The sequence below is a fragment of the Hippocampus guttulatus genome, chromosome 6 (genome assembly GCF_054856545.1).
Source record: "Hippocampus guttulatus isolate MCC_2025c chromosome 6, RoL_Hgut_1.0, whole genome shotgun sequence".
Taxonomy (NCBI): domain Eukaryota; kingdom Metazoa; phylum Chordata; class Actinopteri; order Syngnathiformes; family Syngnathidae; genus Hippocampus; species Hippocampus guttulatus.
The window spans coordinates 12,596,719-12,622,340 of record NC_141266.1 but is presented as its reverse complement, the minus strand read 5'-3'; the positions used below and the strand labels follow the sequence as shown (position 1 = coordinate 12,622,340).

The window sequence follows — 25,622 nt, the reverse complement described above, 5'->3', positions numbered from 1 at the left end:
CTGATGATTCATCATTGTGTTGTATGGCTAATAGAATATACAACAAATTTTCCGCAGAATATTACTTGATGATTATTCATGACCGTATTGATGCACAAGTTGTGTTCCATGCGAATAAAACCTATTCAAGAAATGTTGAGTCACAGCAGAAAAAGTCCCACCTTTTATGAAGCAATGCTTTTGTACAATCCACTTGGCATTACAGTTACATGAGCTATATATATATATATATATATATATATATATATATATATATATATATATATATATACAGACACACACACACACACACACACACACACACACAAACGAAGTTCATAATATTAACAGTAATAAAACAAATAAAACATAATAAAACACATATCCCTTCAAAAATTTGCAGCATTTAAAATCCAGTATTTCTTTTCGAGCAATAAAAAAACAAGCCTTTACATAGAATGGAAATTAAATTTCCCTTTTTTGTTTAAATAGAACACAGTTGTACATTCATAAAGCTGACAATTACAAAATAAAATTCCTATAAGCTTCACTTGCCAGCAGTCGCAGACAAAAGCAACAAAGGACATACAGGAAATAGTTCTTACCTAGATTTCATTATGAAATCAAATCCTTCCTCTCAAATAGCGAGAAAGAAAAAAAGAAAAGAAAAAAACAAAACTAAATTTGCTTGCCCACTTTTCATAAAATATTACTATTTACATTTTAAATAGTTTGTACGGTATATTACTTTTCACAGACTCAAACAATTCCCATGAAATATTTCCCAAAGATTATGTTGCGGTCTGCCTCAAATAAACCATCATATAATTACAATTCCTTAAAAGACTGTAAGTGGGCAAAAGTATTGCTGTATTAATTATTCAATCTGTAAGGGGTATGATATCATTATATTATTACAAGAAACACAAATAACAGCACATTATAATCATGTGTGTAGATACTTATAGCTTACTTCAGTGGCATCCGACAGATTTGATGCCATTATGAGACCTACTGTTGGAATGCACAACCTGCTCAATCCATTAATAATAATAATAATAATAATAATAATAATACAGACCTCGGACAAAAATGTACATAGCTAATGTTAATTTTACATTATAAATAGGCCTATCGCGCCTGTATTGGATCCATGGGATTGTTTAGGTGCACTTAATGTTTGGACTGAGTTTAACGAATCTCGTGAGCATGTGTCTGTTTATTACTGTGAATTGAAGCTAAGGATGGGCATAAAAATCATGTCAACTACTTTGACATCAATATTTGTTGATGGTGGCAGTCTCTGCTGAAGATTTTTGACGTCATGTTGAGGCAAAATGAAGCTTTTTTTTTTTTTTACCTGCCACCAGCAGAGGCGCTGTTGATTCACTGCCAACTGCTTTGTGGTCTTGGACGCAAGCTCCGGGAAGTCAAGCCCCTTTGAGAAGCGGTATTCTACTCAATAATACACTGGAAATAGAAATTCAGAACACACAGAGTGAGATTTCTCCCAACCATCCATTCATTCATTTTCTATAACGCATGACCTCTTTCGGGTTTCGCAGGTGAGCTGAATTGATTGCCAGTCAGTCACACATTTAGACAAACAGCTATTCACACTCACACCTATGGGCAGTTTAGTTTTCACCTAATCTAACATGGAGTTGAAAATGGGAGGAAGCCAGAGCGCTTGGAGAATACCGCAAGCACAGTGAGAACAACTTGAACCATGAAATCTCAGAACAGGCGGATGTGCTGACCATCATCTCGACCAATCGAAAATGCAATCATTTATGAAAAAACACCTAAGTAGTCTTTTTAATTTGCCCCATAGTCGAATAAAGTAAATTTAGTCAAATGCCCATCCCCGATCAAAATCTTGCCCTCATTCATTGAACGGCTTAAGAGTTTTAAAACATAGCTCATCTTGGAGCATGCTAACAAACATCTTCTCATATGTCTTGCGTGTGGAGGTGGACCCGATAATGCGGCTGATTTTCTTCAGGCCCTTGAGAAGGTAGCGCGGTGCCCCTTTGCTGCGTAGCACCCTCAGACTGTGAGATAGACCTTTCACTAGATCCAGGTCAAAATTGGCCGTCTTCCAAAGGTGGAGGAGCTGCAGGATGTACTGTTTGGGGAGACAAGTCGCCACGAGCGCCGACACATCCTCCCGGGGAACTTTTACTCCAGGCAGGCTGTTGACAACCTCCAAGAGGTCACCCAAAGTGAGGTTTTTCAGGCTGTTGCAGCGGGAGACCTTCCGCTCACAGTGGTTCACGCCTGAATGAGAAAGGAAAAAAAACAGCTTTGATGCTTCTGAAGTTAATTATTTGGGTATCTAGACACTTTTGACGTGTAAACATTTGAGAGGACGGAAATTGATGCAGTTCTCTCAGCCCCGCATGTCATTTAATTCCTAATAGTGAAACAAAAGAGGGCACCAGAGACTGATAACTACACATAGCCTACGAGAGTACTTGATACCTTCAAATAAAGCCGATATTCGCCTGATATATCAGTAAAGTGTGAGCGCTTCAAACCTTAGCGTTGATATTCCATTTTGAAGCCCTTCACTTACTTCCATTTAAAATGAATCTTAAAAGTGGATACTCGGGTTGAACAAACAGCTTCTGCTGTCTACTGGAAGAGCATATCATTTATTCCGACTGTCACTATGCAACTCTAACATAAATGGATCAACAAATAAGGAAGTGAAATCCTTAAGACAAACACCAAGGATGGCCTGTGATTGTCAAATTGACTGGAATGACAGGCAAACTAACGCTCGCACAGATGTAATTGATGTAATTCATTGCCATAAATACGTACAATAGTATGCACAGCTTAACGAGGTTCACAACTCCTTTGCTTCCTAGAAAGCAAAGGGCCGTCACTGAGGACCATTGATGTCATTGCTTTGACAACCGGGGCTGTCGTTTTGTACAATGTGCAATGATGTGGTTGAACACACAAAGGAGTCACCGATTGCGAAAAGATTGCAAAACACTTCAGGACGTGAAAGATGAGACGAATCACTGTCACGCAGGCTGTGGCAAGTATATAGTTCAGGGGTGCCCAAACTATTTTTGAGCGAAGATCTACTTTTCGATCAACCAACCAGCCGCGATCGACCAGCTACCGCACACACGCGCATACGCACGCACGAACGCACGTACACACGCACGCCATGATGAGCAATAGCCTGACACTGAGGCATGCGACGCACTTATGCAGCCTGTTCACGATGGTAGCTCACGCGTACCGTTTTAAAATGCTTCTCTCGGCCCTCCAGATTTCCATTCTTTGCCCGTCCCCTCTGTGAATTGTACAAAACAAACTCTTAATGAGAATAATGATAATGATAAAAGATATAGCGCAACAACTCTGATCACAAGCTGCAACTGCAGACTGCTTAGCGCCAACAACTTCCATTCACACGTCAGCAGAGGTGAAAGATGACCTGCTTTATTTTATTTTATTTTTGAAGTACTTTTTGGTGCATTAACACAAAAATATATTACTAACATGCACAGAGACACAAATGTTTTTTGCTTTTTTTCCCCCTCTATACCTCTCGGATCGACGTGGGATCAATTCTTGATCTACTGGTCGATCGCGATCGACATAATGGGCACTCCTGATTTCGGCCAACCTTTGGAAACCCGTCTTTTTTTTTTCTTCTTAATAACAGTAAGAAGTAGAAGAATGACATTGATTTGTAATAGTAGCAGTAAAAGGAAGATGAGGTGAAGTGGTAGTACAACAGTAGTAATAGTCGTAGTGATGACGATTTTACGACTTTTGACCTCTTAATGTACATTTTTTAGACTGTGATGATAACGACAGGTAGTACTACTACTACTACTACTACTACTACGACTACTATAATTATCAGTACTGTTATATTCTTTTTCTGTTGTCCTGGAATTGTTACGATTGGCTTCGAACCTACACTGCGCTTAATGTTCCACTCAGAACAAATGCAATTCATGGTGTCGCTCGTCTTTCTTTTCTGTGAGTCTGCGAGAATTTCAAAATGAGCCTGTGAATTTCCTTCAGGGACTGACAAAAAGCAAAAAAAGGAACCATTCCTTTATCATCTGACAATACCTTTTATGATGCCATACAGCTTGTCCTGGTCCTTGTTCTGCTGCCTCCACAGCCGCAGCAGCTGTAGGACTTGCTGCTGTGGAGAACAGGCCTTCTTCAGCCTCTCCACGCTCTTGCCATCCACCCTCCGGCCCGGAAGACTCTCCAGCAGATGATCCAGGGGCACGGAGGACAGCTGCAGGGAGGCAAGCGACTGGAAGACCGCCTCTTCGCACAAAAGCACATCTGCGACAAGAGAGCAAATCCTTGTAATGAATCATTTGAAGATCTTTTTTGAATGGAGCAAGTTAACTGCTCGGAGACACACTTCTGTTTTGTATTTGTTGTTTTTTTAAAAATATGCCGATTCTCCTCACATCATAACTTTCCAAGTCATACTCAAGTTTTGAACAGCTTTTGAATACTTTGCAGTATTGCACATTGCAGTTATGTATTATTTGTAGCCTAAAATTAACCACCGACTTTGAACCTGAATGTAGCACGTAATACACCATGTATCAGATTCAGATGTTGAAATTTGACCCCATAGCAGCCTCTATTTTACTTTGTATCATTTCGGGAAGCACATTTGTGGTATCGCTCATCAGTCGTGATTCAAAATTGTGAGACAACACATTCTTTCACTCATTTTGGTTTCCAGTAATCTAATCAAAACAGTTTTGTTTTCAGCAACTGACTTTTTTTCTCTCTCTCAGCTAAGCTCTGCTTCCGATTTTAGTGTACTTTCCATTTGACTGTGTTTTGAACTGGAATTGGAGTTTTACCTCTACAACTCACATGAAACATATTTAAGCGGATTGAAACACACAAATTTACAATATGTTTAAAAAGTGTACACGCTTGGACAAAATTGTTGGTGCCTCTCTTTTAAAGAAAGAAAAACCTACTGTGAAATAACTTGAATCTGACAAAAGTTATAGTGATCAAAAATGTAATGAAAAGCAGACATTACTTTTGAACTGTGGTTCAACAGAATGTTTTTTTTAACTCATGAAACTGGTTTGAACAAAAATGATGGTACCCCCTAGAAAAAAAAAGAATGGAAATCATTTCACCATGAACACTGTAAAAAATGGCAAGTTGAATTTACTCAATTTTTTTCATGTAGTGGTTGCATGAAATAAATTCATTTGGTTCAGGATACATTTTCTAAGTAGACTATACATCCGCTTGAAAGTACCTGAATGAGGAAGGGAAACAATCACTTTCTAATAATAGGTGAGCCAGCCTATTTTTAACTTGTAACCCGTGTGGAGCGTGACACATATAAGGCAGCAACTGATCTCTATAATGGGCCAACTTTCTTAAAGGTCCCACCTGTGTGGCACAAAGTGTGCTGGTGAGCACAATCGATGGCCATAATTTGGTCCTGACTCCCACAGATGCTGTCTGAAGCAGACGTTCCCCATCTCAATGTCTTCAGGCCTGAATCAGTGCAATTTCTGTGCGGTCGACAAGGTTCTGTGGAGGAGCGGCTGCCGGAGAAATGACCGGCGGGGCATTGCTTGCACACAGTGTCACTCACTGGAGTACCTGTAAGGAACCAGAGACCAATCAGTCACGTAAAGAAAGAATAAGGAATACAGGTGCAGAAACAGCTTTATATTCAACTCCTGTGAAAAGTAAACTTGCATTTGTCAAGTGACAACGTGGAATTCTGATTCACCAGAATTCGAAAGCTGTGTTTCGAGACCTTTATTGAGCCAAGGCGCATATTTTATCGAAGAAAAATCTCACAGAACAAAAATATGCCAAGTGGATACACAGATCAATTCCTATGTACGGTCTAACATTCATTGTACCGCCAGCCACTATCGCTGGCATACACTGCTCAAGAAATATGACATCATGTAGTTTCCCAGAGCACACGTGACGATCATTGCTGTGCGGCATTCTGGTTGGGGATAACCGTTCTTGAGCACTAAATCAGATGAGATGCTATTCTCTTGATTACAAAGCAAATGATTTTAGAAGCTGTTATTTCAGGTCAAATGACTACGTATTGCTGCGGTAAAGTGCGGTGAAATGATTCTAAGAACATCAACCACAACATGTGACCATGGCATCATGAGAGTGACTCACATCGCTGCGGCATCTACTTAATTGGCTTTTTTCATGACAGTATGTCTAACTGTAAACAAGAACAATGTGTAATTTGCCTTAAATTTAGTGGAACTTCTTCAGTCAAATGCCTCAGAAGGTGAGCCATTTGACCAAAGTGTTGACCGAAGTGTACCAGTGATGGAAAATGTGATTTATTTCGGTCAACCGTAAACAAATCTCTGTCCTGGCTGCTCATTACAATTCTCAATGTGACATGCCACAAGCAGAATTCTAGGAAACAAATTGTTGTTTTTGAGATTGAATTACCGGTGGTTAAGTTACTTTTGGCATTAGTATGACAGTTAAGAATGTTGCAAAAAGTCGGTTTGACTTCAAAGTTGTGATGTGGGCACACACTCATGATTATAATTTTTATTATCGACTTGTACACTTTTTTTACTTGTGCAAATGTCAAAATGTTCATAACTGTACAAATGGTGGGGCGGGCCCCCATGGGGTGGGGGATGTCAGAGGGGCGAGTGTGATCCCCAGTGTATATATCCATCCACCATCCAATTTCTCATCTGCTTATTCTTACGAGGGTTGCGGGCGTGTTGGCGCCTATCCCAGCTGTCTTCGGACACCCTGAACCAGTTGCCAGCCAATCACAGGATAGATGTGACACATAGATGAACAGGCATTCGCGCTCACACTCACACCGACGAACAACTTAGAGTGATCAATCAACCTACGGTGCATGGTTTTGGGATGTGGGAGGAAACCGGAATACCCAGAAAAAACCCACACAGGCACAGGGAGAACATGCAAACTCCACACAGGAAGGTCGAAAGAAATGTCTCTTATTTTCAGAACCAGGAAAAGTTCTTACAAGCTTTCTTGCAGATTATAGTCTAATAAGTGAAGCATCTCAACAGTTTTAATGTGAATAGCAACGACATTATTCAACGTTTAAGATATTTGACGTTTTCAACCACTTTTATACTCACATATGATGAAAAACATCACTGATGTCGATCTCCACTTGATCATAGTTTGGAAAAAAGCAAATATTGAAGTCAAAATTCATTAACTCATTCACTCCCAAAGACGTTTTTAAACGTCTTTTCAGACTTGGTCTAGAATTGGCTGGTACTGAATGAGTTAACATTTCATATTTTGACAATTGTATTGATTTCCGGACAAGTCCATTTGGGTCGATTCATGACAAAACATTAAATCCTTCATCCTTATTCAATTCTTACAGGGCTAATCTTATTCACGGGAAAATCTCTATTCAGTGACATGCTCTATCACACTATGTTGCTGTTTTGAAATGTTTTTTTGTAACATCACGCAACTTAGGTTTTGGGCATCCTTGTTTGACTGCCATGTGTATGTCTGATGTTGCTCGCTGTGGTCCAAGACATTTTCAGGAAGTTTGTGTGGAAGCTGAGAGATATGGAAAATTATCGGAAACACTGCTGTGAACATGTTTTCTTATATTTTTTTTCGGGTAACCATAGCCACCTTGTTGTAATTTAGGCCAAAGTGCAAAGTTATTTGCTTTCTAAGCGCACAAGTCACATTGTGTGTCACAATCACATCCTCGTTTTGCTTCTTGAAACTTAACTAAAACTGTATTAGTCAGTTGAAACATATGTTTCAATTACCGTAGTTTTGTACAGTGTGGTAGTTAACATGCTGGGCTCTATTTTCGTGACCAGCACAAGTCTAGCACAAAATACGGTCTAAATGTGCACAAGGGCAGGCTACATTTTGTTTGGTATTTTCACAGACGCACGCATCTCGACGCAGTTTAAAATATATGTTTTGCGCCCATGTGGTCATGAACACAGATGACTTGATTCACTGCCAATCAAAGCGGCTCCTCTTATTCCATTCAAAATAAGTGCGTGAGAGGCAACAAGTCCTTGACATGGTGGACGGACCAACTATTTTGGTGAAGTCCATTAAAGAGGTCGAAGCTTGCAAAGTATGTTCATACAGAACTGTAAGATGTCCTCCACGGGCAGGTGACCTAAAGTTGATCTGTTAAGCGGACACTTGGAGACTTCTTTCCACCCCGATTGTGCGTGTCCATTCAAATTCCCAAGCAAGCTCATTGAGGCACGCGAAAATCAGGACATGCCAGGTCTTTTGTTTTGTTTTGTTTTTGCTCAAGGGCAGCTGTGTTGTCGACGAATATAGGGCCTGCTATGTGTTTTGGGCACTTTTGAGAGAAAAATCCAATCTGCTATTCAGAGTCAACACCAAAAGGGCACATTAAGTGGCCAAGAGACCGAGTCACATCAAGGCGGCAAAGCGTTCGTTTTTTTTTTCTCATGGTCTTAAGGCTTCAACCACATTTGTGCCCATTACATAAGGAGCCATGGCAGCTTAAGGAAGGGGAAACCCCAGTCATGCTGTCCCACGTCAAGTAAAGTTGTCTCCTATTTTACTATGGCGGCGTGTGAATTACAGGGTAATAAGAATAGAGGGAAAATGTCACAGGCGCAGGAAGCGAGGCATACTGTGTCGAATGCAAAATGAAAAGATGAGATGAATTTGTTTTTCCAAAATAATAGTTGACGCAAACCACGATGACCCAATAAAGGACTCCAGTCTGTGAGTTTCAGCGTAGTCTACAAAGTCAAAGGAATAACTCATTAAGAAACATAGGAAAAAGATTTTTAGCAATGATCAAACTTCCAAATCAGCATAAAGTGAGTGCACCTGATAGTAAAGTTATCAAATCAGTAAAAACAATCAGATATTCCGATATGCAAGTACCATGTCAAAATGCACAAACTGAAATTACAAAGATTAACTGGATCCTGACTTCTGAACGTGTCTGCTAACCAAACATGAATACTTTGAGGAAGTTATCAGTTGGGTGTGAGGAAGTCCATTTGACGACTGTCCGACATAACGACTGTCTGACATTTTTTGTTTAGTTTTATTCTTACAAAGTATTGAAAAAACAACAAAAAAAATTCACAAGTGAACGCAACATACAGGGCAGAGCAGACAACACTTTGTTCTTCTTCTTTGTTCGCTTCTGTCAATGACGATAGCAGGCCGAGTCCAAACTAAAGGTCCCATCTTTAAAACATTCAAAGCAACGAAATCTATCTATCTAAACCACAACAACAAAACAAATATATAGGGCCTGCTCGAGTCATCGGCTCTTCAAACATTGGCCAAAATAATCGCCCAAATGGCCAATGTTTGCCAATTGTTTTACCCATTCTGCACTCTAACCATTTACAGCAGCTTTATGCAATTAACGGTGGTCTCATTTCACAGAAAAATTCATACCCTAACCATGCATCCTTAAATATATATAATAAAATTTGTTGACCATTCTATGAACCTGACTATGGTGGCTGGCAGGGGCAAACGGGCTGCAAATGGCCATACGAAAGATGAAAAAAAAAAAGACAAACAAACAAATGTGAACTAATAAATTTCACAAAACAACTGCTATTCAAAAGCGCTGCAAGTAAAAAATGCTTTAAATGGTCAAATGCTTTAAACACAGGAATGTTGTAACAAAAAAACCAAAGACATAAATGCAGAAAAACACAAAAGCAAGAAAGAAATGCTGCAACCACAGCAACAAAGTAGAAGCAAACATCACAAACCACAAAACAAATGCAAAGAAAACCCCAACCAAACAAACAAACAAAAAAGATCGCCTATTTTGAGTACATAGATTTTCCACAGCGTTTTGATGATATTTTCTGTCTCTCTGGCAAAAATGCCCCCGTGGATGGCATTCGGTTGTACCAATATATCTGGGAGAATCACTGCATGCACATTTCATCGGTAAGAAAGCAGTTTAAAATGTCTTCTTTTAAGGTACAGTACATCTCGATGTGCTATTTGAACGTTTGTCTGCGTCACGTTAACAATGAAGTGAAAGCAAAGCCCATTGGAACGAAATGTAACTCTTTTCTTGTTCAAGTTATGAATCAGAATACTATGGGTTCCTGATTCTTGATCCCGTTGCAATCTCCACTGAATGGTGGATGCAAACAGCGGGGATCCCAGCACAAAACACGCATCGATGAGTGTTTTCAGAAAAGAAAAACAGCTGTCACGATGGCAACATAAGAAGGCTGCTCTCAAGCTTGAGCCGCAAGGGTCCGTTTGATAGTCCATTCATGTATACGGCATGACGCAGGGTGTCAATCCTGCTCTCTGGTTGGACACTTGTGATGCATTGTCACACTGCCAGTCCTGACTTTATTAATCTGAATAGCAGACAAGTCACAAGAGTGAAGTCCTTGGGTCTTGCTTAAGGTTAAAACTTAACACAAAATCTGAACACTATTTGTAATTTAGGAAAGAAAAGAGTTACTTTTGTCTAATAATAGAGCCCCCCCCCCCACCTAAAAAAAACACACTATACAGTACATCCAATTAGATTACGTGACATTTTTTTTACACTGAGCTGACCTGCATAATACTGTATACAAACAACTTTATCCTGTGAAACAATGAATTGTCTGTCTTTGCATCCATCCGTTTTCAATAGCGTCTTTATGGGCGTAGATGAGTTGGAGCCTACCACATCTGACTTTGAGTAAGAGGCAGGGTAAATTCAGGTAAATTCAGGTAAATTAAAGTCTTCACTTAATCTAACGTACAGGTTTTGGGAATGTGAGAGTAAACTGAAGTACCTGGACAAAAGAAATTCCAAATAGAGCCCTCTGGACTGTGAACCAGACATGCTTAACACTTAGTCCCCCATACTGCTTAAAAATTACAACAAGTAACAAAAAAAAGTGTAGTATGATTGACACCACATAGCACTTTGTAATAAGTTGTCATAAACAATCAATGTAACCCGGTCGTTTGTTACTTAAGTTCAAAATGCCCGTGACAATTTCTCTTACCTAAAGCTGTCACTCCATAGCCGGGTGGGCAGGAGCTGTGTGTGATGCAGAATTCGACCACGAGGTGGAAACCTGCAGCACACTCGCACACTCGGTCGTGGGTGCTGTTGCACTCCTGCTTCACCAGCTGTCTCTCTTTGCACACCTAAACACCAAGCACACAGCAGAAGCACTGTCACGGGCCTTTAAGTGGGGAATGTGAAAATGATTTTCTTGAGACACGGTGCAGGCCGCAAAGGTGGTGCTTTACAAACCACAGGCTTAGACCTACATTTTCATAAAAGACTTTTGTGGACTTCTGAAAACATCACAGGATAGAATAGTCACGCACATTATTAAAAGATCTGAGGGAAACCATAAAAGTGTCGCGTAAAAAGAAAGCTGAATAAAAATACGAAGGCAACGTCGGAGGAATTTCTGAGCAGTTCACATAAGTGAAGTAACAGACTTGAATCCACATTGTGTGTGTGCAGGTGTGTGTGCGTGTGTGTGTGTGTGTGTACAGGAGTCTTAAATAGAAAAACAGGTATTTCTGAAAACTACTATGAACATTTACCCTTTTAAGTTCAATCCTACCCAGAGGTGGCAAAAGTACCCACACTGTACATGGGCAGACATGCTGGTGCTTGTGTTTAAAAAGGACTCTGGTAAAAGAAGAACTACCAAATCAACTTCTGTTCTGAAAGGGGAAGTCAAGTCAAACGTGTTCTTTTGAATAGTATGTTCTCTGCTGCGCCACTAGTGTAAACACAATATTCAGATTAATATCGCGTTTGTGGAATATGACTTAAGCAGCAAAATTCATTTGGTTTTATCCATCCCAGGACGGGGGCCATTTTGCCACTTCCTGTCGACTGAAACTGACACAACAGTGCCAAACCATGTTCATGTCAGAGTTCATTCAAGGACACAAATGATACAAAATATTAAAACATTAGCCTAACGTTCGGCAGACGTTCACCAACATTTTCAGGTATTTCTTGTTGCAAGGAAACCGTGATCATTTTCAATTCAAATGTTCAGCAAACAATTGCGACCGTGAATGAACCCTGTAGAATCTACAGGGTTCATTCATGGTCATCTACAGTGTAGATAGAGAGAGAGAGAGATTCCTTGGTACAGTAACAAAGTATTTGTACTTCATTACTTACCACCGCTCTACCTACCAAGGTGCAGTATTGGCACGAGTCCCCCCAGTGCCAACTGTCTGCAAAGTGCCTCTCCGGGCAGGCTTGGCACTCTGTCGTCCTGTCAGCAGTGCAGTGTTTCTTCACGGCCGTGCCAGGGGGACACTGGTCACACAGGAGGAGGTCAGAGGTCACCGGGTCGCGGTACTGGTACTTGGATAGTTCAGCCTGCTGCTGGAAGGCCCAGGTGAGGGAGGCTGTGAAGAGCTGCACCAAGGATAAACATGGTCAACATGTGTGACGAAGAAAGGCCATCTCGAGCACATCTCATTGTTTTTTGGCTCAAGCCGGAAATATTTCTGAATGCTGGAGCAGTGGACTGCCCAAAGGCTTCCAGTAAGAGCGAGTTGAAGAAAAGGTCAGAGCTGTAAAGTTGTAGCTCCTAGTGGACTCGCTGGCCTATAGCCAATTACTGATTTAAAGAGCCCGAGAAGAAAATCATTCATAGAGATGAATCCCTGCATACACGACCTGAGCTACATCATTACTGGCACTTCTAAAGCAACAATTAGTCTTATTGTAATGATGCCAAACAAGCTGTAATAGTTGTTTTGTGATTTCATTGTGCCTGTTAGTCTTCATTATTTTTCACTGCTCCTTTGGCATATTTTCATCATACGCTAAATGATTCAGTAAGTGGAGGCAGATGGTTTAATCTAGCTGCTTGAAGCGGACAAATGGACTTATTAGCTTTTTCCCAAATACTTGGGCCTCTGGAGTGCCTGATACCCATCACATGTGAAATCAGGCAACCAAGTCAATCTTTTGATTTCTAAAAATGTGTCTGTGAGTGCCCCACTGTTACATTATTGCTGAAGCTCATGTACATAACCACCTCCAAATATCCAGAGCCAGTATAAAGCAACAGTGGTGGTTTCACACAAGCAGTATACATTTGCAGTGCGCACACAGACAGGTGAAACACTACGTCAAAACCAAAATATATGCAAAGCTGCAGTGTTTTTTGTTGAATGCGCACATGAGCCTTTTTCACAGTGTTAGCTTCTGGTATCTATCTTTTGTTCCTAGAAAGAAAATGGGACTGTATTCATGTAATAGTAGGCTATGTTTTCAGCACAAATGTCGGCTTTTACATGATTATACGTCATAGCACCTTTAATTGGCTCAAAGCTTAAGTCGGGAGATGGAATTGGTCAAGAGTATTTAATTAAATTTTTTATTATTGGCACACTGGTCCTTATACAGGCGGCTCGGTGGACGAGTGGTTAGCGCGTCAACCTCACAGTGCAGAGATCGTGGGTTCGATCCCAGCTCCGGCCTTCCTGTGTGGAGTTTGCATGTTCTCCCCGGGCCTGTTTGGGTTTTCTCCGGGTACTCCAATTTCCTCCCACATTCCAAAAACATACACAGCAGGCTGATTGAACACTCCAAATTGTCCCTAGGTGTGAGTGTGAGCGCAGATGGTTGTTCGTCTCTGTGTGCCCCGCGATTGGCTGGCAACCAGCTCAGGGTGTCCCCGCCTACTGCCGGAAGGCAGCTGGGATAGGTTCCAGTACGCCCCGCGACCCTTGTGAGGATAAGCGGTTCAGAAAATGGATGGATTGATGGATGGTCCTTATACATATGTATGTACTTTTATAAATGATTTGACAACATTTATTGTAAATTTGCAAACCCCTAAGCCACAACTCACGGACCCCTCAAAGTCTGGGGACCTCAGTCTTGAGACTCAATGATTTAGAGCTGTCAAAAAGCTAACATAAATGCTTTGGCGACTTTGTGAGTAAAAAGGAGAACCTGACGAGAACCCATGCAAGCACACAGAGAAGAAAGTCCAAGCAGAAAATCTAGAGCAGACATCCCAAACCCTCTGAATGTGAGACAGCAGTCCTAACTGGGCACTGCGATGCACTTTATCACAACTTCTAGAGAATTACCCTGCCATACTCAGTGAGCCTACTTATTCATTTTCTAATTGGCTGCGAATCTTCTTGAACAGCTCGCCGTAGACTTGGAAAGCGAAGCAGTCAGTTAGCGAGCGTGGTTGACATGCAGCCATGCAGACCACGGAGGACACATGCAGACCAGATGTCAGCCGACAGCCCGCTTCCTTTCGGTTGCAGCATTGGCTCTGCGGACTTTCCCGTTGGCCGCGATGCGTCCTCATTGTTAAATGGTTCCATTGTTGCCTTGTGTGGTCACACGTGACTTGACTGCATGCTTTCTCCCATATTTGCTTCAAAATAACTCCAGCAAGCGCCTCCTCTCACATGTCATGCATGTGCAGGGTAATGTATTGCATGTGCGGGCAATGCATATGTGTATTTATGTGTTATGGCTGTGGTACTTTCTGTGGTCACCTCTCCTGGCTGCTGTTTGTTAAAGTAAATGTTGGAGGTTACTGCTGGGCTTTCCCCATCCACCACCGCAATGCAAAACACTCCGTCTTACTATTTTATCACCGCGCACCACTGACCTCCCTCTCTGCTGCGTATTTGTATTCCTTCTTAAGCCGCTTACCTCAAAGAACACACTACTGACTACCTCAATAATAAATCTGGGTCAAATTTGACGGGTTGTTCTCTCTGCATCTGAGGTCAAATGTGTGTTTTGTGGTCTTAACTGTGGTATGGAAACAACAACTCGCTGAAAAAAGTATTTTGGACTGAATTTGTCAGGATCTGTGTTTTTGCCATTTAAAAAAAATTGATTTAGTTTTGTTTCATGTTGTGCCTTGTTTTCTCATGGCTTGTGTCCTGTTTTGGTTGTGTTTTTTGTTTCCACATTCTTTTATGGTATGGGTTTACGTGGAGGAGTTAGGACCCAAGTACAGGAAACAGGAGAGGCAAGGAAGGAATTCAGGATGTTCTCAAACAAAAAAGGAATGCATTTACAAAGAAACAAAAAAGCAAACAAGACACTTGGAATGAAAGCTACTAAATTAACAAAAGTCCCAAGATATACAATGTAACAAACCAAAATTGGGAACGGACTCTCCACAACCGGGAACAAGGCCAGACAGAAACAGAAGCAAACAACTGCTGGATACCAAAAAAACTAAATACAAGCAAAGTGATGAGACAATGAGGAACACCTGAACAAGGCATGAGTGGCTGAGGGAACTCACTGACAGACACAAGGGACTGGGCTCAACACGAGAACAGGTAGAGACAAAAACCTAACAAGACACACATGGAAAAAGGGACACAGGGCGAACATCTCATCCATCCATTCATTTTCGGATCTGCTTATCCTCACAAGGGTCGCCATGCGTGCTGGAGCCTATCCCAGCTATCTTTGGGTAGTAGGTGGGGGATACCCTGAACTGGTTGCCAGCAAATCGCAGGGCACACAGAGACATACAACTATTCGCGCTCACACTCACACTCACACCTAGGCCCAATTTAGAGTGTTCCATTAACCTGCCATGAATATTTTGGAATGTGGGAAAAAAACGGAGAACCCGGAGAAAACTCACGCAGGCATGGGGAGAACATGCAATTGACTGAGTGTTGTGTCAAAATGAAAAATACACCGCACTCATTCACATTTCACTTATCATGTCGACCTGACATATTTAACTACAGTACGGATATGCCACACTTGTTCAAAAAATAGCCTCCACTCTAATTCGTACCAAGCCTCAATTAATCATTCGGTATACGTTGCTCACTAAAATATGTCCCAAAAATACTGTACTCTATCTCTTCAAATATTGGCCTCCCCTCAAATAGAAGCTGTGCATCAATTATAATTTGGTGTGCTCCACTTCATCAAATTAATGTCAAAAAGTACAATCAAGTGCAGCTCTTCAAATGTTGTCCTTGATCAAACACTGCACCTTAATTATTCCTCAGGTGAGTTATCCACTCCATAAATAAATAAATAAATATACAGTATATATACTGTGTATTATATTACAGTACTGCAATGTCTCCTATTACAGATTTACAGATTACATACTGAGTGTTTACATTTGACTGACTTCCATGCAGGCAGCGTGTGTTCAGCTCTGCCCTAGAGACGTCATCCCATAATTGTCGGGTGTGTTGTTCCTTTTAATATGGTGTCGGTGTTTGACTGGTGAGCATGTCCGCTTCACAGTGCAGAGGTGCAGGGTTCGATCCCGGCTCTGACCTTCCTGTGTGGAGTTTGCATGTTCTCCCGGGGCCTGCGCGGGTTTTCTCCGGATACTCCATTTTCCTCTCACATTCCAAAAACACGCATGTCAGGTTGATTGGGATCTCTAGATTGTCCCTAGGTGTTATTGAGAGTGTGAATGGTTGTTCGTCTATGTGTGCCCTGCGATTGGCTGGCAACCAGTTCAGGGTGTACCCCGCTTACTGCTCGAAAACAGCTGGGATAGGCACCAGCACAGCCACAACCCTTGTGAGGATAAAGTGGATCAGAAAATGGATGGATGTCTGGATATATACAATACAAATGCTTAAGAATGCTAAAATAGTAACCTGCCAAAAAGTTACTGCCCTTCATTGCACTTTGTGAGATCTTAATTAAATGGCCATTCCTTCTGTTTTCTCGAGCGCCAAAGGGAAATGATACCAAAAATCCAAAAAAAAAAAAAAAGATGAAAGGCTCTCTATTGGAAACCTGAAGCTACAAGAAACACAGTGAGCTCAGTGTTTTTTCCTGACAAAACACATTAATCTCAGAGGACATTTGATGGAAGGATTTGACCCAGATTGACTGTGTGAGCCATCCTATGACTGCATGTTTTTTTTTGTAGCATGGGTGGCCCTCACCAGGAATCATATTAATAATTTTCATGGTCATAAATTAAGAAGGCCATTATGCCGTGAGACAGCAGCCAGCCAATTTAAAGAGTATAGAGAAGCCCTGACAGAGTGTGACCCCGGTTGAGCTAATCTGGTTACAGTTACAGCCGTCACACCAACAAGTCACACTGAGGTCACTGGCATGTACTCACTAGCACATGTGGAAATGGTCACGGTCACATTGATTTTGTCAGCTTTCTCACAGTGCTCTTTGGACTGAGTCCAATGGCAGTGACAGAAAACAGTTCCACACAATGCACAGAACAGAGATGGAAGGACAGCACATGCATTCTGGGAAATGTTAAAATGAAATCGCCGTGATGGAAGCTGAATAATCCATCTCGGGACAATTTTTTTTAAAAATAATTGAATGTTTCACTGGTTCAGTTAGAAGGATATGATGAGAGCTATTTGGACTGGTCACTAAAATCAAACATTTGGTGATGAAACATGCAGAAATGCGTGTGGCCACTTGGGAGCAGCAGAGGAGGCAAGTAATGTGAACAAGAGTTTTGAGACCCCTGGCCATTCATCATACAAGAAGTGACATTTGCACGTAGCTTCCCCACCTTAAGAAAGACTACCCACACAAATGATGAAAGACATTCCTAATAAAATCTGATAATATCATGGACCGTACAATCTCCGAAGTCAGGACAATTGACAATGTCATTTTTTTTCTCACAAATCAAGACTCTTGATCTCTTTTCTTAAAAATGATTAACCGTGATTCATTGTTAAAAATTATCTGCTGTCTTAGAAGTTGCAATGTTTATGGCTCAACAAGCCATTTAGGGGGTGGGGGTCTGTGTGTCTTTTTTCTGAAATGTGATGCTTTGGAGACACAAGGATTCTGCTCGCCAGTGCTGTGTAAATTGGTTTCAGTCCTTCCTGGCACAGAATATCTATCATTGGTCAGTAGTAATGCGTAAGTAAGGTAGGTATGCAATACTCAATACTGACTGCTATTTTGGGTAACTAGTTCTAGTTTCTGAATGTGTTAGTATATCCGAAGTAGTAGTCTGACTTCATGCATTACTTTGAGAGAAAATAGACGCAAAATGTAGAGGTGTAGAATAATAATAATTATCATACATTTTATTTATAAGCGCCTTTCACAACACTCAAGGATACTTTACAATCAAGAGCAAAACAATAAAACCACAGATAGAATTAGAAATAAAGGAAGAGATGGATTTAAGCTGAATATGCAAGTTTGAATAGGTGGGTAGGTAGAATATCTGTCTTCAGGAATAACAGTAGCAGACAACGGCCACTACTCTCCAAAAATGAGTAACATGAGGCACAAATCATTCAACTGTATGCCAAATTCAGCCACACTGGTACATGGATGGTTTGCACATGCAACAAAATTAATATTTAACAAATAATAAAATAAAAGAGGTCAAACAAACAAATAATAACATAAAGGAGGCCAAACACACTCTTTTACTAACTGTCAGAGATTTTCTCGGACAAAGTTAAAGAAATGACTCGGCACACAGGAAACTATCACTAACCAACAGGCACACGTCAAACAACTGTATATTTATTATGGAACATAAAGTAACAAAGGGAATCGATTTCCACCAGTGAAGCATGGTGCGAGAAGGTCATGTATGCCCTCCCATCTGGGGGAGTGAGGTCATATATTTACCAAGTCACATTTTCAGCATGATGTCATCTCATGTAAAATCGAATGAAGGAAAGTGTTATCTAGCTCTAACAAAAAACGGCATCAAATTGAAGAATCATTTGATTTGATTTGAATGATTTGATTGATCCCCCCCCCCCCCCAATTTTGCTGCTGTAGACTGCAAATTTCCCCAGTGTGGGACAAATAAAGGTTATCTTATCTTATCTTATCTTATCTTATCTTATCTTATCTTATCGTTATCACAGCATTCCAGCTGACAAAGTCTCAACATGTTGTGTGAAGCAGAGCTGCGACGAATGGTCCTTGAATTTATTTGTTATAAAATATCACAGTGACAATTTTTCCAGTTTGTGTTTCTGGTTCCCAAATGTTTTTGATGAGTCTCATAAAACTCATCTAAATCCAACTGTGTGGACTGACTGGGCACAGTCATTGTAGAACAGAAAAGGACATGCCCCAAACTGTAGGAAGCACTATTCAATTACAGAGTCCACAATGTCTGATATCTGATGCTTCCTGGACTAACCAATTTTGCTCAAACTTTGCAGTGTCTTATCCGTCTTTATCAAACCCGTCCAATTTGCTCGGATTTTGAAGAGTGGGTGTGCTGGACGATGCCTTGTGGTGTGTGTGTGTGTGTCTTTGTGTGTTTATCAGCAATTAAAAGAGTGACTGAACTTTCCGACCTCCTGGTTTTCTTTGAAGACACCATTTGATGACGTCATTCATAGGCCATCACTGGAAACCCAAATTACACGGCAGCTAAGTCCCACTGACATCCATAATTACACTGTCAGTGAGATAAATGTACTACGGGGAGCCCGGCCAGATGGGAGGAAAGGATGGATGAAGATACTGAAGCGGAGAGGCAAATCAAAGGATAAAAAGGGGAGGTTGTTTGATTTAAATGTGATTATGTTAAGATAACAATATAAACAGCAAAAGGAGAAATGTTCAAGGATGTTAGCTTTGCTGTCAGTATCCTGACTGAGCCCTTCACTTAATGAAAAACCTCCATCTCCAATAAAGCTTTTGTTTGGGAAAAACATCGGACAGAAGAATAAATCAAACTTTCCTCGTAACAAAATGGCTGATATTATTCTGATTGCTATGAAACCTCAAACAGCAACAAATGGCATTAACTAAATGAGATTTTTTAAAAAGCACAGAAAACATGTCGATTCGTGACACCCCATACTTGCCGCAGCGTGTTTGGTTGCTCACTGACTTGTGCTCCCACAACACTATTAACTCTTAGGAACATATTTTTTGCAGAGAAGAGCACATACGCTTGGCGTAAAAACTGGCACATCTTCATTTTCATTCCGGGGCAAGGCTAGTTTACCATGTTTGGGAATTTGGCAGAGCGCGCCGTGCTTCATTGGGCGCTTAAGTGGACTGAGGGAGTTTTCTATTACATTCGGCCGGCACACCTGACAATTTGGTGACAGAAAATTGACTCAAATTCAGATCTACCTAAAAGCAGGTCTAAATTGTGGCCCAGGTGGTGTAACACGTTTTGGTGTTTTTGATTGAGGTGCAGGCAGACAGATTCTGAGCTTTTCAGACGTGTGTGGTTGATGTAATTGAATTTCATTCATAAACAGCATGTGTCGATCCCTCAGAATCATTGGAGGAATCACTTAATTGGACAAATGATTACTCGATATGTGTAATACATCCAATTCACCAAAATCACATTACACTATATGCACATATAGCGAGACTAGGTTCCAGCAGGTGTAAGTTTTAGACTACCGGTACTTTCAGCCATCAATTTGTCACTTGTGCACGCCAAATGAAACAGGCTCAAAGGGGCCACTATGGCGCAGAGGTGTCTGCCAGTTTCCCAAACAAGTGGCATGAAAATGAGGATGTGAGTTTTAACGCTCAAGCGCAGCTGCTCTGTCTGTGATTATAGCGCCCTCAGAGGTCATTACAAAAAGCACCTTCATTATCAAGCTCACATAACTCCATTTATCCATCCATCCGTCCATTTTCCGATCCGCTTTCTCCTCAAAAAAGTCACGGGGTGTGCTGGAGTCTATTCCATCTGTCATCGGGCAGTAGGCAGGGGGACACCGTAAACTGGTTGCCAGCCATTCACAACATAACGCTACATATTTAAATTTGTAGAGTTACACTGGAAAGAGTAAATTAGGGAATGTGAGTCAGGGTTATCTGGGGTCATCCTTAAATTAGTGGCATGTAGCACAAGAGGATCAAACCCCACAACAGCAACTCGCACACCGGGCCCATGGCTTCAGTTAACTGAAGAACACAGGTGGGCTGAAGGGGGGATTCCAAGTTTTTCTTGTGAATATGGAATCTCTTTTTTTTAAGGTCATAAAGAGAGACAGAGTGAGACAGAGTTGGGGGTTATTCTTCCATGCTGATTTAGGGAATGGCATATTGACTCTCATTGCTCACTTGCTCCGATTTAACAAAACCTTTCTTCCCATTGTTCATTAACCAGTGCTAAACAAATTACTTCATGCTCTTGATTTTGTTTATTACAAAAAAAACCAAGTCATGTTTGTCTAGTTATCTCAATTATGTTCGTATGATAACAAGAAACAGTATGTAAAGAAATTCACAAATGCATATTTTTATAATATTGTAATTTCCTTCATTTGAAGGATCAATAATATTTTTTCCAATTGCTAATTTGATTTGGGGAAGTTTGTCTCTGGCGAAGGAGATCAGAACAATAACCAACATTTAAGTGATAACAATTTTTTTAAATGACGTATTCTGTATTAACTCCCTCCCCACTCTCCAAACATTGTCCTATGCAAACATTTGTGAATGTTGTACTTAACCCATGTGTAACTTCCACTACTCCCTGTGGGGAAAACAACAATGTCTGCTCTGTGCAATGAATTTTCACCCTATTTGCATCAGTCATACTGTTTTGAAGACAACACACACGGAAGTAAGATGAAACCAAAACAAAAGCCAGAGTGTGACATTGATTCAAATAGTTGCATGCCTTTTGCATACTTCCCCACATCGCTTTGTCTCTTGACCACACACTCCACAAACACCTAAAATAAAGAAATCCCTCTGCACCATGCCCACAGTTGCACTCCATCCATGCAAACTTCTGTTATCTGCTCTACTGTTGATGCAAAAGAGGAAGTTCGATGTGCAGTCGCAACATACAAAGGTGAACATTTATTTGTCTAAAAAAAGAAATAAATAAAATACTTGCGCCTTCACACACTCGTGGCAGGGCCCTCCTGTAACTCTTCACAAGGTTTTCAAAAGAATGAAATCGGTTTGACCCAATCAACCCCCCCCCCCCCACCCCCCCCACAACCCTCTTTGCATGTGCAGCTTCTTCAATGGAATACAGCACTGTACTTGCACATTTGGGGAAGTTGGTGCAGGTCACTCCAACGGACACATCCAAGAGGAAAGCAGGCAGCGGGCGTTAAGATAAAGAAGGAAGAGATAACAGATATGAACACATGGAGATACTGTACATTACTACAATGGGATTAAAGTGTAAATGCATGATGGCAGACTTGGTGTCAAATCAGGTTTCAAAAACTCCATAGTAGCAAACTGCAAAGAGAAATTGGAAATCAAATATTGAACTACCGCAATCATTTAATAATAATAATAACAATAAACTATAAGATGAATGGATGGACGAACAATACAGTGGATGCGATGAATGACTGATATGTTGCTAGATTGGTGGATTTATTAATGATAGGATAATGACTGGATGTAAGGTCAGGGCAGTGTGATGGATGGATAGCGTGATGACAGATGGATGATCATGGGGTAGACAGAGGGGGGATAGAAAAAATGAACAGACAGACAGAGGGGCGGATCACAGATTGACAAATGATGAGTTGATAGACTTATTGACAAGAACATGGAATGGTTGACTGTCAGATGGGTACATCCCTAAAGCTGTTGCTGCTTTTAAGGGTGATAGTTGAAGAATTGAAAAGACAGATATGGTATAAAAAGTTGATGGACAGATGATTGATGGATGAAAGAACAAATTTAGAGATCAGGGATAGGCAACTTAAATGCTGGAGGAGGGCCACAATTTTTTATTCAGTGCGAGTGGGGTCCACCACATACGACGATGCACTTCCTAACCTGATGCATGACAAAGATGGTGTTTTAAATATGGACAAAATATGTACATGAGTGCAAAATATATGCTCTCAATATATCTCATTTTTCGGAATACATTTCTCATGGCATATAGACCAGATCCACTCTCTGAACCGAACAACAAAGGGTTGAACCACGTACTGCGAGGTTCCCCCCCGGGTGCATAGGCTTCACAAAACTGCTGAAGAGCAAACCAACTCATTTTGGGCAGCATTTTTTCACAAAAAAACAACTCACTCAAAGTTTTAATCTGAATGAGGTAATTTGTTTGTCCTGCATATTATTCTGAATCTGCAAGCCATTCATAGTCTTACTCACATTTTAGAATAGGGTAATACAGTAGGTCCTAGTGCAAGCACAACCAAGCCATGTCTACCATCTAGTGGTGAATGGTGATATTACAACTTAAAACTACAGCCGACCGTTCATACTCGCAGCGTAGCCGCCACAGATTTAAATATATACAGCTTTTTTTCAGTTTTTTTAATATATTGGCAATTTTCCAGGTTTCCCCCCCCCATTATTCCCCCCCCCCCTCGCTATTGTTTTCATAGTTTTTTTTAAAGAATTTGTGGTGTTTGTAAATGAGGAATCTACTGTATGTAATATTTATATACATAGTATGTAAGATGTTGTAAATGTTCATTCACATTTTTTAAAAATCAAGGGGCCAACCAGAGTGTAATCGGTGGCTGCATGGGGCCCACAGGCCACCAGTTGTCAATCAATTGTATAGCTGTTGTACAGATAAATCAAATGACGATGGATGAATGGAAATATGAGCATATGGATTGTTAGACCGACTGTTAGATGCCACCTATTGGTAACAGACTGCTGGACGAACATCTTAACAGATAGATGGATAAAAGAATGAACAGACACAGTGAGTGGACACATGGATTGATGGATGCACAAAAAGACAGACTGATGGGTGGCTGGATGAATGGATGGGTGGCTGGATGATTAAGAGACAGATGAATGAACACATTAGATTGGCAGTAGAATGGACAGATTTATGATCAAGCAGGTGGATAGACGGATAGACAGACAGATGAATAGAGAGTGACTCTGGGGAGTGATGGATGGACTGACAGATTGCTGGATGGAGGGATGACGTGATAACAGGCTGAGCAGGAGAACAGACAGAGTTGGAAAGTAGATGGAGCAACAAACATATATAAATTGAAAAGACAGTGTTTAATGTCTGCCTGCTGGTTGGCTGGTAAAGAACACATTGAGACATAAAAGAAATAAACATGTTTGTGTATCAGTCACAGTATTCCAACTGTTATCATCCAAAAGGAACATGCGTTTGAAGACAGAGGACAGATTGCAGCCACATGTGCTGGGGACGCGCCGAGAAAAGAAAGTGCACACAGGTGCACGAGATAAATTCACTGCCTGAAACCACAACAGCCTTTCTGGACAAGGCTGCAGACCATTTGTTAGACTCGGACACGAGTTGCTCAATGAAGGAGTGAGCGGCTGCTTGGATGCGTGGCTCACTTGGAAGCAGGCGCACAAATATGAGAGATTCCCAAAGGAAATGATTGGCTAATTAGCCGGATGTTGAAAACAGTGAGAGGTCTGACTCAATAGTTGGCTAAATATGACAGTCGTCTGACTGAATGTCTGAATAATGCAAAACCACGTCAATACTATTTTCTTTGCAAAAGTATCCAGATGTGTTGAGGTGGCAAATCCTGGTCCACAAAGTAAAAACCCTGTGAGGGTTTGGGTTTCGCCGCAGGTGCATCGACTCAACCGGCAGGTAACCGAGCTCTTGAGTAGAAGCACCTGTGGCCAAAGCCAAACTCTGGCAGGTTTTTACTTTCTGGACCTGGATTTACTACCTCGGCGATTTGTAATGAACTCACCTGCAAGAATTGTTTCATGCGTTGGCTTTAAGTGCCATTCCATACATTGGCTTGAAAACAAAAAGGAGCAAGAGCATGTTTTAGTGCTTGCAAATGGCCAAGGCATACAAGGATGTTTTTAGCATGTTTTTCTGCTCTGGTAACTGGTAAATGAAAAACATGCAAAATTTACAAAAATCATCAAGTGCAAGCAAACTGCATGAAAACAACACTCTCAGGCTGGAATCAGAAGCTACCATATTAGTTAAAGTTACCACATTATGATACAGTATGAATAGCAACAACATTATACATTTTCATTGAAGCAATTTTAAATGTTATGTTACATTCTGTGTGGTTGCTGTTGAATGAATGTTGTTGTGGTTTTTATGTGGAGGAGGGCATGTGCCATTTCATTGTGTTTTTTATCCAATTACTATAAAACTTAAAATGAAAGATCGCCAAACGGTCTCAAATTAAAACGCTTTTCCTGTGGATTTATTTGCATTTCTGTTATTTTGTCACCATCATGACTCATTTTACTGCAGAATATTGCCCATAAACTTTGAGACTGAATGAGCATTCCCTGTGCATGCTTTAAACAAATACTGTTCTGTAGCCACAGGGAGAGTGCAGTGTTGCACAGCAGGCACAGAAATGATCCACATTGGCACCACAATTTTAACTACTATAGTTACATCTTGGAAATTAGAGCCATCAAGCCACAGAAACGCAGGCTAATCTACAAAGTACATGCTTACAAGTAATGAACACACACACACACACACACACACACACACACACACACACACAAATCATGTGTCTCAGGATCAAAACAACTAAAATACAACTTACCAAGATAAGTTTCATGGCCAGGTTGGAGCTTGCTATCCAAGTGCTCTTCTCCTCTGCATAAAAGTGAAGTAATGTGGACTCCATCACAAATGTCCTCTTATACCGGAGCCACAGAGAGAGAGGGAGAAAGTGTGTAA

At 40.9% G+C, this 25,622-nt stretch overlaps 1 protein-coding gene across 1 annotated transcript; it reads right to left on the bottom strand.

Moving 5' to 3' along the window:
- Positions 1–150: 150 nt before the first annotated feature.
- Positions 151–25,622, bottom strand: LOC147203549 (tumor necrosis factor receptor superfamily member 11B-like). Its single transcript, XM_086113594.1, has 6 exons — positions 25,486–25,622; positions 12,200–12,427; positions 11,034–11,178; positions 5,407–5,622; positions 4,090–4,314; positions 151–2,259 (listed from the first exon to the last, which is right to left on the bottom strand). The coding sequence occupies exons 1-6, from the start codon at positions 25,567–25,569 to the stop codon at positions 1,865–1,867; spliced, it is 1,293 nt and encodes a 430-aa protein (XP_085969720.1). The 5' UTR covers positions 25,570–25,622; the 3' UTR covers positions 151–1,864.

Coding starts and splice junctions, on each gene's coding strand:
- LOC147203549 (XM_086113594.1), bottom strand. CDS start 25,569: ATGGAGTCCACATTACTTCACTTTTATGCAGAGGAGAAGAGCACTTGG. Junction 12,428..25,485: donor TGGCCATGAAACTTATCTTG/GTAAGTTGTATT, acceptor TCCTTGGTGCAG/CTCTTCACAGCCTCCCTCAC. Junction 5,623..11,033: donor CTATGGAGTGACAGCTTTAG/GTAAGAGAAATT, acceptor GGTTCCTTACAG/GTACTCCAGTGAGTGACACT.